Genomic DNA, 14,042 nt, shown 5'->3' on the forward strand with positions numbered 1-14,042 from the left:
AAAAGGATGTTTCATGTTGTCTTTCTTTTGCCCTTTCTGATGCAGAAGGAGCAAGGGTTGAGATAGCAAACAAGTTTCTCTCCAAAATATCTCCTCCACTAAGCTCCTGAGCCCGGTGGTGTTTCAAGCATAGGAGCGAAGACAACTGTGTTTCCTTTAGAGCCTGAAGCTTTAAAGTGGGGCTAGTTGCCTCACCTTTGTCTACTTCACTAATTTGAATCTCGAAGTGACTGGTGAAGTAGGAAGGAGAGAGAAAGGAGGAAAGGAAGAAGGAAAAAGGGAAGGGATGAGAATGATTCGAGACCCTTTATGCCCCTCAAAAGGAGGCGGGCAGAAAGGCAAATTAAAATTCCCCCAAAGGAAGGCCATGCTTACTCTTCTGTCTCTTCTTGTCCTTTGACATCTTAAAATCCCTATCTCCTGGAATTATCAGCACCTACAGCATTCCTCCCTGAAACTGCGAGAGTTATTCTCCTAAAACCAAAACCAAAAGCAGAACACAAACAATGACAATAACAAAACCTATTCCAACTCCGTAGGGACGCTGCGAGTCGGAATCGACTCGATGGCAGTGGGTTTTATCAGAAGAAAATCCTGAGTTAGCGACCTTAAGGGGAAACTAGGGTTGGGAGGCAGAGTTGCAAGTGAACCAATGAAAGTCCTAATAAATATATACAGTTTTTATAACCCATATGTTAGCCGGGCCCATCCTGTTCCTGGAGAGGTTGCTGAATGGATTTAGCCTCCTTGCCCACATCCTAGGGGACGTCTGCAGCCTTTGCCTGCGTTTCTGAGAATTCGCAGAAGCTTTACTAGTTGTTTCAGGCTGCACTGCTTGCTGGTTGGCAGCCCGCTCAATCATTCTGTGTTTTGCTTATCTAGTGACAAGACAGCCCCCATCCAGTAAAGCATGATTATGTTTTCTTCTTGTCCCAGCTGAGGCTATGTTTTCCCCAGCAGCTGCAGGTTGAACCCACTCCCACCGTTGGGCAGATGCTATGGGGCTGTCTCTGTTACTTATAGAACAGGGCGGCATTACCTGTGGCATGTCTCATTACGTGGATTAACTTCCGACATGCTGCATGGGACCGAGGCGCATTAGAGCACCCAGCATACGGTGTGCTAAACTTTCTGTGGGATAGAGGGGGTGGCAGAGAGAGGGCAGAGGGTTGCATGGGCGTTCAGAAACTGAAAAAGTCTGAGTCCTTGGAATGTGTAGAAGGGACAGGCTAGTGACTGGTAATGAGGAAGGAAGGCATCACATCGGCTGGCAACGACAATGGTATTGTTAGTTCTTTGTCATGGTGACAGCATGTACAACAAAACAAAACACTGCCCGGTCCTGTGCCATCTTCATGATTGTGGCTATGCTTGAGTCCATTGTTGCCGCCACTGTGCATTTGAGTTTTTTCCAGCCTAGGGGCCTCATTTTCCAGCACTATATTGGATCGTAAGTGTTTGTTGTGATCCGTAGGGTTTTCACTTCCTCATTTTTAGAAGTAGATCAACAGGCTTTTCTTCCTAGTCTGTTTTGGTTTGGAAGTTCCACTGAAACCTGTGAATGACAAACTGACAGAGGGGTGGTAGAACAACAATCATAGAGATCATTTATTGAGTGAGTGTTATATGCCAGGAGCCCTGGCAGTGCAGTGGTTAAGAGCTCGGCTGCTAACCAAAAGGTCAGCAGTTCAAATATACCAGCAGCTCCTTGGAAACCCTATGGGGGCAGTTCTACTCTGTCCTATAGGGTTGCCATGAGTTGGAATTGACTCGATGGCAACAGGTTTGGTTTTAGTTTTTATTATACGCCAAGCACTGTGCCAATCACATACTATCTCATTTAATCCCCACCACAATCCAGTGAGGTAAGTGTGATTATTTCCACTTTATAGATGGGAAAACTAAGGCTCAGAGAGTTTAATGCCTTGCCAAGATCCTATTGTTAGTAATCAGCAGAGCCGGGGATTGAATCCAGGTCTAAGCTCCTAAAGCACCATGCTAACTGAGAGAATCCTTCTGGCACCCTTGGTGATCTGTCTTTGGATGTTTTTCTAGGGGGCCCAAGGTCATCCACAGCCCCTGCATTGGTGTGGCCTGCAGTGGCCACCCAGTGGTACTCAGGAAGAGGTGAGCCAGCCTCTGGCACTGTGCAATCCAAGGTGCAGAGCCCTGGATGTTAGGGTGGGCCTTACCCCTCTCTGCCCTGCCTGACGAAGAGCCCACCAAGGCAGGGACTCCTGCAAAGCCCAGCGCAGGGGTCTGTGTGGTGATGGCATTTGTTGGAGCCCAGCATCTCAACACAGGACCCTGCCCCTCTGCCTCTGCTTTCTCAGCTTTAAAATGGGCATACTTGATCCTCAAGCCTCTGGTATGAAAGTATGGCAAAGGAGGAGCCAGCAAACAGGGCAGTGTGGGGTGGAGGTTGCCAATCCTCCAGGCTTTGTTCATTCGCCTGCTCTGCAGCCTGGGGGACCTTAAAACCAAAACACCCAAGCCCATTGTCGTTGAGTCAATTCTGACTCATAATGACCCCATGTGTTACTGAGGAGAACTGCTCCATAGGGTTTTCTTGGCTGTCATCTTTGCAGAAGCAGATCACTAGGCTTTTCCTCTGTGGCGCCGTTGGGTAGGTTCAAACCACCAACCTTTAGGTTAGTAGTTGAACGCCAACCGTTTGACCCACCCAGGGACCTTAGCTGGTATAAACTAGGTCTCAGTTTTCTCACCGTGAAATGAGGATTTGGACTCGGGTGATCTCTAAGCTCCCTCCTAGCCCTGAGACTTAGCGGATTCAAGGTCCGAAGCTCCTTGGAGCAGCTGCAGTGACCTCTAATCGACCTTGTCACATTCTAAGTACTCAGTAAGCACTTGTTGAACTGAACCCAGGAGATCAGAAGTTTCTCAGGAGAGCAAAATAATTCCCCAGCGGGGTTCGCCACACACCCTGAGGTGACCAGTTCCCACTATCCCTGCGCTCTCAGAAAATACCCATCAAGTGAGGGCACTCAGCACTTTGTTTTAGAGGTGGGTGAACAGGAAGAGGGTTTGGAGTTTGGGCTTAAAACTGGGGAAGGAGAGAACCTGGTTACATGGAACATGATTGACCCAGCACGGCTCTCTGTGACACTGTGAGACCCCAGCACAGCACCCCCTTGCCCACCCCTGGGTGGCTGAGGGAGCAAGGCCCTGCCAGGCCAGCTCACCCACTGCCAACTCTTAAGGAGGGTCCGGAGAGTCTGAGGCAAATCCTACCTCTGCCCCAGGAGAGAGATGCCTGAGCCTTCCCTCGAGCCTCCAGGCACTGTGGGCAGGGCTCGTGGGGGAGAGGGGAAAGGGCCAGATCTGCCAGTCCTCTCAGACGTCCTCAGCTGCCACCACCCTGCTGCTGTGGGGACTGGGCTCCCTGCCTGAGGTTCTGCTGCAGCTGGAGCTTCTCCATCCAATGCACCTGGGAGCTAACTCTCTGGATGTCTGTCTCTGTCTCACTCACATACACAATCTCTCTCAGAGTATCTCTAATTCACTCTCAATACAGTTTTTTTCTACCACAGACACAATTTCTCAATCTCTCACACCACCTCTCTGTTCGCTCTTATGTACAGTCTCCCTCTCTCCACCACCCAAGTCTTTCACACATTCCTACACACACACACACACTCTCTCTCTCTCTCTCTCTCCCTCCCCTGCCTCCCCTTGCCTTCTCCTCTCCCCACGTCTCCCCTGGTACTTAACTGGAAACAAAAGGAAGTTTGTTGTGCTCAGCCTGCAAGGAAGAGAACCAGCTTGTGGAAGCAGCGGCCAGGGTGGCAGCAGCAGAAACAGGCTGGGGCCAGGGGCAGCCCCGACAGCCAGAGACCCCAGCACTCAGCTATTCCAGGGAGCAGGTAACTCCTCAGGCAGGGCTGGTTCAGGCATCCGCTCTCTGCACGTCTCTTCCCTCCATGACTGTTTTCATTTATCTGCCTTCTTACCTGGCCTTGAAGGGCGAAAGAGACTCGTGACTGAGGCAGGACCTCCTTTGCAGAGAACTATGTGTAGTCTGATGTGGTTGGGGTCCGGGGATCTGGGGTAGCTTGTTGAGGGACAGGACATAGCCTAAACAGGCAGGTTAGGACCAGATTACCAGGGATGTTTGAGCTGTGAGCTTTAGGTAATAGGAAGCCACTGAAGATTTTTTCAGCTGGAGAATAGCATGGTCAAATCTATATTTTAGAACAAGAGTAACCAAACTCTGATCCCTTGAAGAGCTGGTGTGCCCTCTCCAGAATCAAGCAGTCATAGTTTTCCCCCAGTCTGAAGAAAACATAAGACTATAGCAAGACTTTTCTCCATCTATCTGAAGTTTTACTTCTATAAAATTTCCTTAAACCTTTGGTGTCTGGTAGCGAAAGCCAGTGGAAAGGATATGTGTTAAATGAAAAAAAAAAAAAAAAATCAGAAATAAAGTCCATTTAAATAAGTGAAGTCCATTGATCTATATACACAGAAAATAGTATTTTCTGCTAGAAAAATTATTTTTAAGTCATGTGCACAATATTTGATGGTGCTCCCCAAAGAGCACCCTGACTCCCAGGAGTCCACTACGACAACATGTTCGAAATGTTTTTAATGGTTTTAAAATGAAATATTTTCAAAGCAAATTCTGCTGCTACATAGGGAATGGGGCTGGAGGGGGACAGCCAGAGGCAGTGCGAGCAGTAGGTGGCTATAGCTGCCATGGGGCAAGAGGTAATGAGAGCTGAACCAAGGTGGTGGCAATGGGTGGGGGAAAAAGGAGAGAAAGCAAGAAGTATTTAGGAGGCAAATGAAAGAAATTAATGTCTGATTGGATATGGACGGTGAGAGAGAAATCTTCAGGCGTTGGCTCTTCAGGAGTTGTCTGGTTGGCTGGGTAGCTAGCGGTACTATCAATTAAAACAGAGAAGAGCAGGATTGGGGTGTTGGGTGAAGAAGGGATGTAGGCTGTTTTGAATATGTTGAGGTTGGCTTGAGAAGGCTGCAGGACTCCCAGATAGAGAGGTCCAATGGCAGTGGGAAATGCTTAATGTAGACTGGACCTGGCTACAAGGTGGCACCATAAAAGACATGAGTAGGGAGAGGGAGAAGGGAAGAAAGCCAAGAAGGAACCCTGGGGAAGACCGACTCCACATGTTAGCCAGGCAAGAGAACCCAGGAAAGCATGCTGAGATAGGAAAAAAAAAAAAACCTGTTGTGACCAAATCGATTCTGACTCATAGCAGCCCCATATGTTACAGAGTAGAGCTGCTCCATAGGGTTTTCTTGGCTGTCATCTTTAGGGAAACAGACCATCAGGCCTTTCTTTCACAGAGCCACTGGGTGGGTTTGAACTGCCAACCTTTAGGTTAGTAGTTGAGCACAAACTGTATGCCACCCCGGGACCTGAGGCAGGGATGAGATAGGAAAAAAAATATTAAGAAAGTGCCATCCTGTGAGATCTAACAGTAGCATTTCAGTTCAGAAGGAGTAGTCACCATAGCTGATGTCCCAGAGAGATAAGCCAGACCCTATGGCGTTGGTTGTTTTTGTTGATTTTATTAATTCATTGGTTTGACAATAAGAGAAAACAAGAGGGCTCTGAGGGCAAGAGTTGTGAGAGTAGCAGGGTGGTACACAGTAGGGAGTGGTGGGAACTGTGGCAAACCACAGTGTATGCCCCACCCAGGAAAGGTAGCCATCACTCAGCTCTGGTTAATTTTTGTCGGGAAGGAATGTGGGTGCAGTCATCGAAGAATCTGAATTTTCAAGAAAGGTCAGCGATCTGGATTTTTATATGAAATCTCATAATTTGTTTATGCTACCAGTAATTTCAAAAACTTTTATACTCTAAAAAAAAACTATGAGGGCTGAATTAAACACATCTTCAAGCTACCAGTTTGAAATCTCTGCCTTAGTTAATGTCCTTAGTGTGATGCGGGCTAAAGCAGTTAATGCAGGTTAGGTGATTGGGCAAGGAGGGATAAAGTGGAGAGGGTGAATGTTAACTACTCTTTCAAGAAGTTGGGGGTGAAGGCCACATAAACCAGAGACTCCATCAACCTCAGACCAGAAGAACTAGATGGTGCCTGGTTACCATCAATGAATGCCCTGACAGGGAACACAACTGAAATTCCCCAACAGAGAGGGAGGAAAGTGTGGAGCTGAACTCAAATTCATGTAAAAAGACCAGACTTAATGATCTGACTGAGACTGGGGGAACCCCTAAAGCCATGGCCCCCAGATGCTCTGTTAACCCAGAACTAAAACCATTTCCAAAGCCCACTCTTGAGGCAAAGTTTAGACTGGACTATAAACATAAAATAATACTTGTGAAGAGTGCTTCTTAGTTCAGATACAGACGGGCAACTCCTGTCCAGAGTCAGGATGAGAAGGCAGGAAGCGACAGGAACTGGTTGAACAGACACAAGAAACCCAGGGTGGAAAGGGGGAGTGTGCTGTCACATTATAAGGATTCCAACTAATGTCACATAACAATATGTGTATAATTTTTTGTATGAAAAATTAACTTGAGCTGTAAACTTTCACCTGAAGCACGATTAAAAGAAAAGAACATCTTAAAAAGAAGAAAAAGAAGAATTTGGGGGTAAAGGAAGGGAGAAGGTGAGCAGGAGAACTTGGGAGGCAGGCAGAGTCAGGGAGGATGTTTGGAGACAGAAGAGCCATTTATAGGCTGAGAGAAAGAGAGAAGAGTTGAAGACCCAGGTGAGGAGAGGCAAAACGGGGTGGATGAGCCCAGGGATTAAGCTGCAGGAAAAATTTCTTTGTTCAAAGATGGGCTGCAACAAGGGTAAGGATACAAAGGACTAGAAGGAGGGGGTGGGAAATTGATGGATTTCATGCCTGGTGGCCTTTATTTTCTTGGGGAAGTGGGGTAGGAGATGGATCAAGAGGCTTGAAGAGAGGGGCACAGATTAGGAATGGCATCAAGGGGTACAGGAAATGGCTCTAACAAGGGTGAGTGGAAGGCTGGTGCACTTCTGAAACTGCTAAGGGTGGGAACCCTCCACTTGCACAGTTGGGTGGTTTTCTCCAGTGGGGCTCGTGAACCTGGATGCTGGGGTTGGCTGTGAGAGTGGTTAAGCACTTGTTACCTCCCAGGTCCTGTGTCAGGTGGTTTATTTTCTTCATCTGATTTATTCTTCCTAACTCCCCTGTTTACTCAAGCTGAGTTCGGTCATGAGTAAGTGGCAACTCTGAGGTGCACACCCATGTCTAGCAGGATTGACTGTCCATTGGGCAAACTGCCTCTACCATACCCCTGTGCCACACTGTCTCCCACTGTCAGTGGATTCTGGTCTGGGCATTGGCTGGATAGTATGACTGTGAATCAAGGAGTGAGAAAGTGGAGGGTGTAATGAAAGAGTCTGAAATAATCAGCCATTGGTGGCCCATGGAGAAAAAAGTGAGGGCAGAAAGGGCTGATAAACTAAAGGGACAGAAAGGCTGGGAGGAGGGGGAAGACTTGATGAGGTCCAGGAGACAGTCAATGACAGCTTGAACCAGGACAGGGGTAATGGGGTTGGTGGGGAGGGAATGTATTCTTGAGACCTTTCAATATGGCGTGGAGATGAGGAAAAGGAATGAGCTGAGGATGACTCCAGTGTGTCTACCCTGTGCAAGTGGGTGGAGAGTTAAGCCTTTAACCAAGATCTGACCTTGCTTACCTCTTCAAATTCATGTCATGCTACGCTTTCCTTTGCTTACCATGTGTCTTGGTCACCTAGTGCCGCAACAACAGAAATACCACAAGTAGATGGCTTTAACAGAGAGATTTATTCTCACAGTCAAGTACGCTAGAAGTCCAAATTCAGGGTGCCAGTTCCGGGGGGAGACTTTCTTCTCTCTGTCAACTCTGGAGTAAGGTCCTTGTCATCAGTCTTCCCATAGTCTAGGAACTTCTCTGCGCAGGAGCCTCAGGTCCAAAGACACGCTGTGCTCCTGGCTCTGCTTTTTTGGTGGTATGAGGTCCCCATATCTTTCTGCTTGCTTCTTTCTTTTATATCTCAAAAGAGATTGGCTTAAGACTGTCTAATCTTATAGATCTCATCAATATAACTGCCACTAATCCATCTCATTGCATCACAGTGATAGGATTTACAACACATAGGAAAATCACACCACGTGACAAAATGATAGACAATCATACAATACTGGGAATCATGGCCTAACCAAGTTTGACATATATTTCTGGGGGACACAATTCAATCCATGACACCATGTCTAACCACACTAACCAGCACATTCCCATCTCAGAGTCTTTGGAACATTTGGAACACTCTTCTTTCTCTCGCTAGACAATATGCTTGAGAGAACACAGGCATGTAGGCCTTCTTCACAGCTTTATTTTCCAACACCTAGAACAATGCCTGGCACATAGTAAGCGTTCATTAAGCATTGAGTGGAAGAAAGAATGAGTGAGTGAATGGATGAACCCAGGAGATGTGTGATGGGAAAGAGTATAGATTCAGTGTTGGAATGCTGAGTTTTGAGGTACCTGGGAGACACGCAGGAGGTGATATCCTGTGGGCAGTAGGAAGGCAGGTTGGAGTTAGGGCACAGGCTGTCAGTTTGCCCTTGATCTCCCTGCCAGTGAAGAAGGTGGGCCCACTGGCACATGGTGCATGTACTTTTGCATGGCTGACTGCCCCTTGAAGACCAGTGCACTGGGAGTTGACTGGTTTGGAGCCCAGTGAGGAAAAGGATCTCTCTGGGATTGTTAGGCTGGAGCTGGGTCACGGTCTTTCTCATTTCACTTTTCTATTCTGTAACCTGGACTTGATGCTGCCCTGAAGTCTGAATTCAGACTAAATTCTACCACCTCTTTTATCTCAAAGAGTATCTTGCCCACCTCCAACCCACAGCGATATGAGTCCAGCCTCACTCAGAAGCTGGACTTAGTACTACTGAACCAGGAAATACTTCTCCCTGTGTTTGGTTCCTGCTCCATTTCTATCAGCTTTGTGGCCCTACTGCCTGCTATAGGACATACAGCAGACCTGCTGCCCTCCATTTGCAGGGTCTCCAGCTGCTGAGCAGCTCCAGGACATCCTGGGGGAGGAAGATGAGGCTCCCAACCCCACCCTCTTCACAGAGATGGACACTCTACAGCATGACGGAGACCAGATGGAGTGGAAGGAGTCAGCCAGGTGAGGCAAGAGCCCTGGAGGGACATGGGGGTCGGGGACTGCCCACTGTGGCCTACGTGGGATCTAGGCTGGGCTGACCCTCCTGGTGGGAAGGGCCACCATCCAGGGGCACCTCATCTTTTGAGTTCTGCCAGGGAGCTTCCTGGTCCCCAGAGACCCGCCCACCTGCCTTCCTTGGTGTCCAGAACTGTGTTGCACACTAAGGACAAAACAAAAAATGTATGACTTTATCTTTATCCACAAAGAAGTTAAAATCTAAGTGGGAAGGTAGAACAGTCACCAGTGAGGCCATTAGAGAAAAATACAAGGGTATATATTCTTCAATGCCAAATAGTTCAAACTAAATGCTATTGGAGAAGGTAAGATCCAAGTGGGCTGGGGTAGATAGGGAGGCTCCTTGGAGGGCAGGAAATGTGTGCCAGGTATGTTAAGCCTGAGTGGCAGTGAAAATCCAGATATAGACATCCAGTGGGCTGCTGAAGAAAGGGACTTGGCAGAGTTTGAGGCTGGCACTGCAGAGTTGGAGCCATGGAGGAAAGCGTAGGAGGCAGGAAGAGCTCTGTATATGGGATCAGTAGGAGGAAGAAGAGAGCCAGGAGGCTGGAGGGGAGCCGCGATGGTGAAGTCATGGAAGTCAAGACAGGATCAAGGGGAGGAGTGGGCTGGCCATACCCCCGGTGCCTGGGACAGATCGGCCTCAGAACTGAACTGGATTGGATGGCAGTCCCAATGCTGCAAAGAGCCCAAGGAGAAGGAAGGATATGGTGGGAGGCAGCAGGAGGGGTTGGTGAGAGGAGGAGAGACCCTGGACAGGAAGTTGAGAGAGCCTGGGAGACAGACTATATGGATGTTTCTCAACCTTTTTTACGTTACACACACCCCCTGGAGAAAAATTTAATTTAACTTTATTAAATTAAAATTTAATTTACTTCTAAGGAGAGAAATAAAATACTAAGGAATGAGATTTTGTCAGATAGGATTGAGCTTTGAAGGGCTACAAACCATTATAATAGCTAAGATTTTTTACTCCTCCAAGAACCAAGTTTCACTCCCTTGAGGGTGATATCACCCAAGGTGAGAATGCGTGGGACCAGCTCTCCCCCCACCACCAGTTGTAATCCATAGGGTTTTCAGTGACTGATTTTCATAAGCAGATCCCCAGACCTTTCTTCTTAGTCTGCCTTGGTCTGGAAGCTCCACTGAAACCTTGTTTTGCATCATAACAACACGCGAGCCTCCACTGACAGATGGATGGTAACTGTACATGAGGTGCATTAGCCAGGGATCAAACCCGGGTCTCCCATGTGGAAGGCAAGAATTCTACCACTGAGCCACCACTACTCCCCACTGAGCCCTGTGTTGTTAGGTGCCATCCAGTTGGTTCCGACTCATAGCCACGTGGTTCACAATAGAATGAAATACTGCCCGGTCCTGCACCATCCTCAGGGGTGTTGTTATTCTTGAGCCCATTGTTGCAGCCACTGTGTCAAACCACCTCATTGAGGGTCTTCCTCTTTTTCCTGACCCTCTGCTTTACCAAGCATGATGTCCTTCTCCAGGGACTGGTCCCTCCTGATAACACGTCCAAAATATGGGAGACAAAGTCTTGTCATGCCTGCTTCTAAGGAGCATTCTGGTAGTACTTCTTCCAAGACAGATCTGTTCATTCTTTTGGCAATCCATGGCATATTCAATATTCTTCTCTAATACTACAATTCAAAGGCATCAATTCTTCTTCAGTCTTCCTTATAGTCCAGATTTCGCATGCATATGAGGTGATTGAAAATAACTGTGGCTTGGGTGAGGAACACCTTAGTCCTCAAGGCGACATCTTTGTTTTTACAATTTAAAGAGGTCTTTTGCAGTAGATTGCCCAATGAAATATGTGGTTTGATTTTTTTTCTTTTTCTTGTGCTTAAAGTGAAGGTTTACAGCTCAAGTTAATTTCTCATTTAAAAAATTATACATATATTGTTTTGTGACATTGGTTGCAAACCCCGAATATGACAGCACACTCCCCCTTTCAACCCTGGGTTCCCTGTGTCCATTCAACCAGTTCCTGTCCCTTCCTGCCTTCTCATCCTGCTTTTGGACAGGAGCTGCCCATTTGGTCTCATATATTTGAATGAACTAAGAAACACATTACTCACATGTATTGTTTTTTTGTTTTATAGTCCTGTTTAATCTTTGTCAGAAGAGTAGGCTTTGGGAATGTTTCAGTTCTGGTTAACAGAGCATCCAGGGGCCATAGTTTCATGGATTCTTCCAGTCTCTGTCAGACCATTAAGTCTGGTCTTTTTACGTGAATTTGAATTGTGTTCTACATTTTTGTCCCTCTCTGTCTGGGACACTCTGTTGTGTTCCCTGTCAGGGTGGTCATTGGTGGTAGCTGGGCACCATCTAGGTCTTCTGGTCTCAGGCTGGTGGGGTCTCTGGTTCATTTGGTCCTCCAGTCTTTTGGGCTAGTATTTTCCTTGCATCTTTTATTTTCTTCATTCTCCTTTGCTCCAAGTGGGATGGGACCGATAGATTTATCTTGTCATTTGATTTCTTGACTGCTGCTTCCATGAGCATTGATTGTGGATCCAAGTAAAATGAAATCCTTGACAACTTCAACATTTTCTCTGCTTATCACGACATTTCTTATTGGTCCAGTGGTGAGGATTTTTGTTTTCTTTACATTAAGGCATAATCCATACTGAAGGCTGTGGTCTTTGATCTTCAAGTCCACTTCACTTTCAGCAAACAAGGTCGTGTGTCATTTGCATATCCCAGGCTGTTAATAAGTCTTCTTTCAATCCTGATGCTGCATTCTTCTTCATATAGTCGAGCTTCTCGGATTATTTGCTCAGCATACAGGTTGAATAAGTATGGTGAAAGGGTACAACCGTGGTGCACACCTTAACTGATTTTAAACCAAGAAATAGCCCCTTGTTCTGCTTGAACAACTGGCTCTTGGTCTATGTACAGGTTCCTCATGAGCACAATTAAGAGTTCTGGAATTCCCATTCTTTGCAATGTTATTCATAATTTGTTATGATCCACACAGTCTAATGTTTACCTGTTTTATTGACTATGCAAAGGCATTCGACTGTGTCTAGAAGGAGACTCTTCTTGAAATATAAAGGGGTCTGGCAGTCATTGTCTGCGGGGTGGTGTACTTCCCTACAAGGTAGGCTTTTTGAGAAAAACATCTGAGGAGACCTTGGAAAGTTCTGAGTATGACTTGGCTCAAACTAAGAGTGAAAAGAAAGTGGTATCTAGAAGTTAAAATGACTGAACCCAATTCCAAGCAGATCCCAGAGAGGAGCAGGCTGAGGACCAACTCAGGAAACAGTGGGGGCAGAGTTGCTGAGTGCTTTCCCTCATCTGAGTGCCCTTACTCTACTTTTGCTCCAACCTCCTCTAATCTTCTCTCTCACTAACTCCACCCAATTTCCAGCTAAGTGTTTGAGGCAAGCCTTTAATGAGGTCAGAATGAGGATTTGACCATTGGCCAAGGTGTCCACTGTGGCCTGGACAGTATTTCTGTGTCCTCCTCTGGGAAAACAGCAACAGTAGAGGTGCTTGGAGTCAGGCCCATTGGGGGTGTCACCTCCACTGAAGAATGGGAAGCATTTCCCTCAGCTAACAGACCGTGGGATCCATAGGGAAGCCAGAGGTCTCAGAAGCTTCCAGAATCTAAGATTCAGAAAATCCTGGTGCGTTTTTTGTCACCTTAGAGTAACAGGAGCAAATGATGTGTTGGGGGAGGGAACAACCCCTCACAGACACTTAGGCCCCAGGAGGGTGGTAGGTCCAACTATACCCACATCAAAGAGAATAGAGTAGGCGACCCTTTAATAAAAGTATTTAATTTGCTGCAGGGAGTGTTTACTTTATTGAATTAGGAGATTAACAGACTGAAAATCTCAAATCCACAAAGAATTTTCCCCGGTGGTTCTTTGTCAGGGGTTATTAGTTTGGGGGGATGTTTTGGGCCCTTGAAGAAGGAATCCCTCCTGGATGGATTTAAGTGGGTTTTTGAGCTATGCTGAGCCTTGCTCCTGTGAACATAAAGGGGGCTGTGTGTGCCGACGTCATTTCTAATGTGATCAATGCGGGTAGGTCAGGCCGTTAATAACATAGATTTTTATTAACTCTGTCTGTAGTATTCCCCTGAGGAAATGCAGCTGGCCCTTTGCTGATAATGACCTTGCCTGAAGGGAGGGCTGGATCAAGTGGGGTGGGGGAGACCCCTTCTCTGAGCAAACAATTTACCCAGAATTCCATTCTCTTCCCAGCCCTGTCTGCCTGATTGCAAGGGGAGGGGAGGGAGGGAGAGTGACCTGGGTTGGAGGCCACCCAAATGTGGAGGGCTCTTTGGGGTTACTCAAAAATAACCAGAGCTTAATGTCTCCCAAGAGCTCTGAAAGCAAAGCGAATTCCAAATCCAAGCTGCTTCTGATCTCAACCCAGAGCAGACCAAAAGCATGAACCTGCCAGAAAGCTCTTAGGAGACACACATGCTCCGAGAACATTCCTGCACTGACCAGGAAAGGGCAGAATGAGGGGCAGGAGAAGTGGGTCAGCCTGGTGGAGTCAAACGAGATCAGTACATTTGCAAAAGCCCTGAGTGATTCTCCGCACGTAGCTTGAACATTCCGTTCAACCCTGAAGCTGTTCCCCTTTAAGACCTTGTATAATGCCCTCTCAGCATTATTTTCCCCCTTAGTCTGGAACAGAATGCACCCCCAGCTCTCTGGTCTCACTACCCATCTGCAACCAACCTCATGGGGCCAGAACTGCCCACTCTACATATAAAGCAGAGTAGGAAGCTAAGAGCTTCTAGCACAGAAATGATCAACCTCATTCATTCATTCAGCTGATGTTTACTCA

At 47.0% G+C, this 14,042-nt stretch overlaps 1 protein-coding gene across 5 annotated transcripts in view; it reads left to right on the plus strand.

Annotated features, from left to right (window-relative positions):
- The window catches only part of SLC4A5 (solute carrier family 4 member 5), a 101,358-nt gene that overhangs the window by 16,545 nt on the left and 70,771 nt on the right, over positions 1-14,042 (plus strand). For 4 of the 5 annotated variants that reach the window (XM_049856591.1, XM_049856592.1, XM_049856593.1 and 1 more), the window contains one exon: positions 9,035-9,164. In XM_049856591.1, coding sequence (XP_049712548.1) covers positions 9,035-9,164 — 130 coding nt within the window. Of the gene's footprint in view, positions 1-3,649; positions 3,885-9,034; positions 9,165-14,042 lie in introns of those variants that run through there. The other variant, XM_049856595.1, reaches the window with a different exon arrangement.

The sequence above is a fragment of the Elephas maximus genome, chromosome 17, assembly GCF_024166365.1.
Source record: "Elephas maximus indicus isolate mEleMax1 chromosome 17, mEleMax1 primary haplotype, whole genome shotgun sequence".
Taxonomy (NCBI): Eukaryota; Metazoa; Chordata; class Mammalia; order Proboscidea; family Elephantidae; genus Elephas; species Elephas maximus.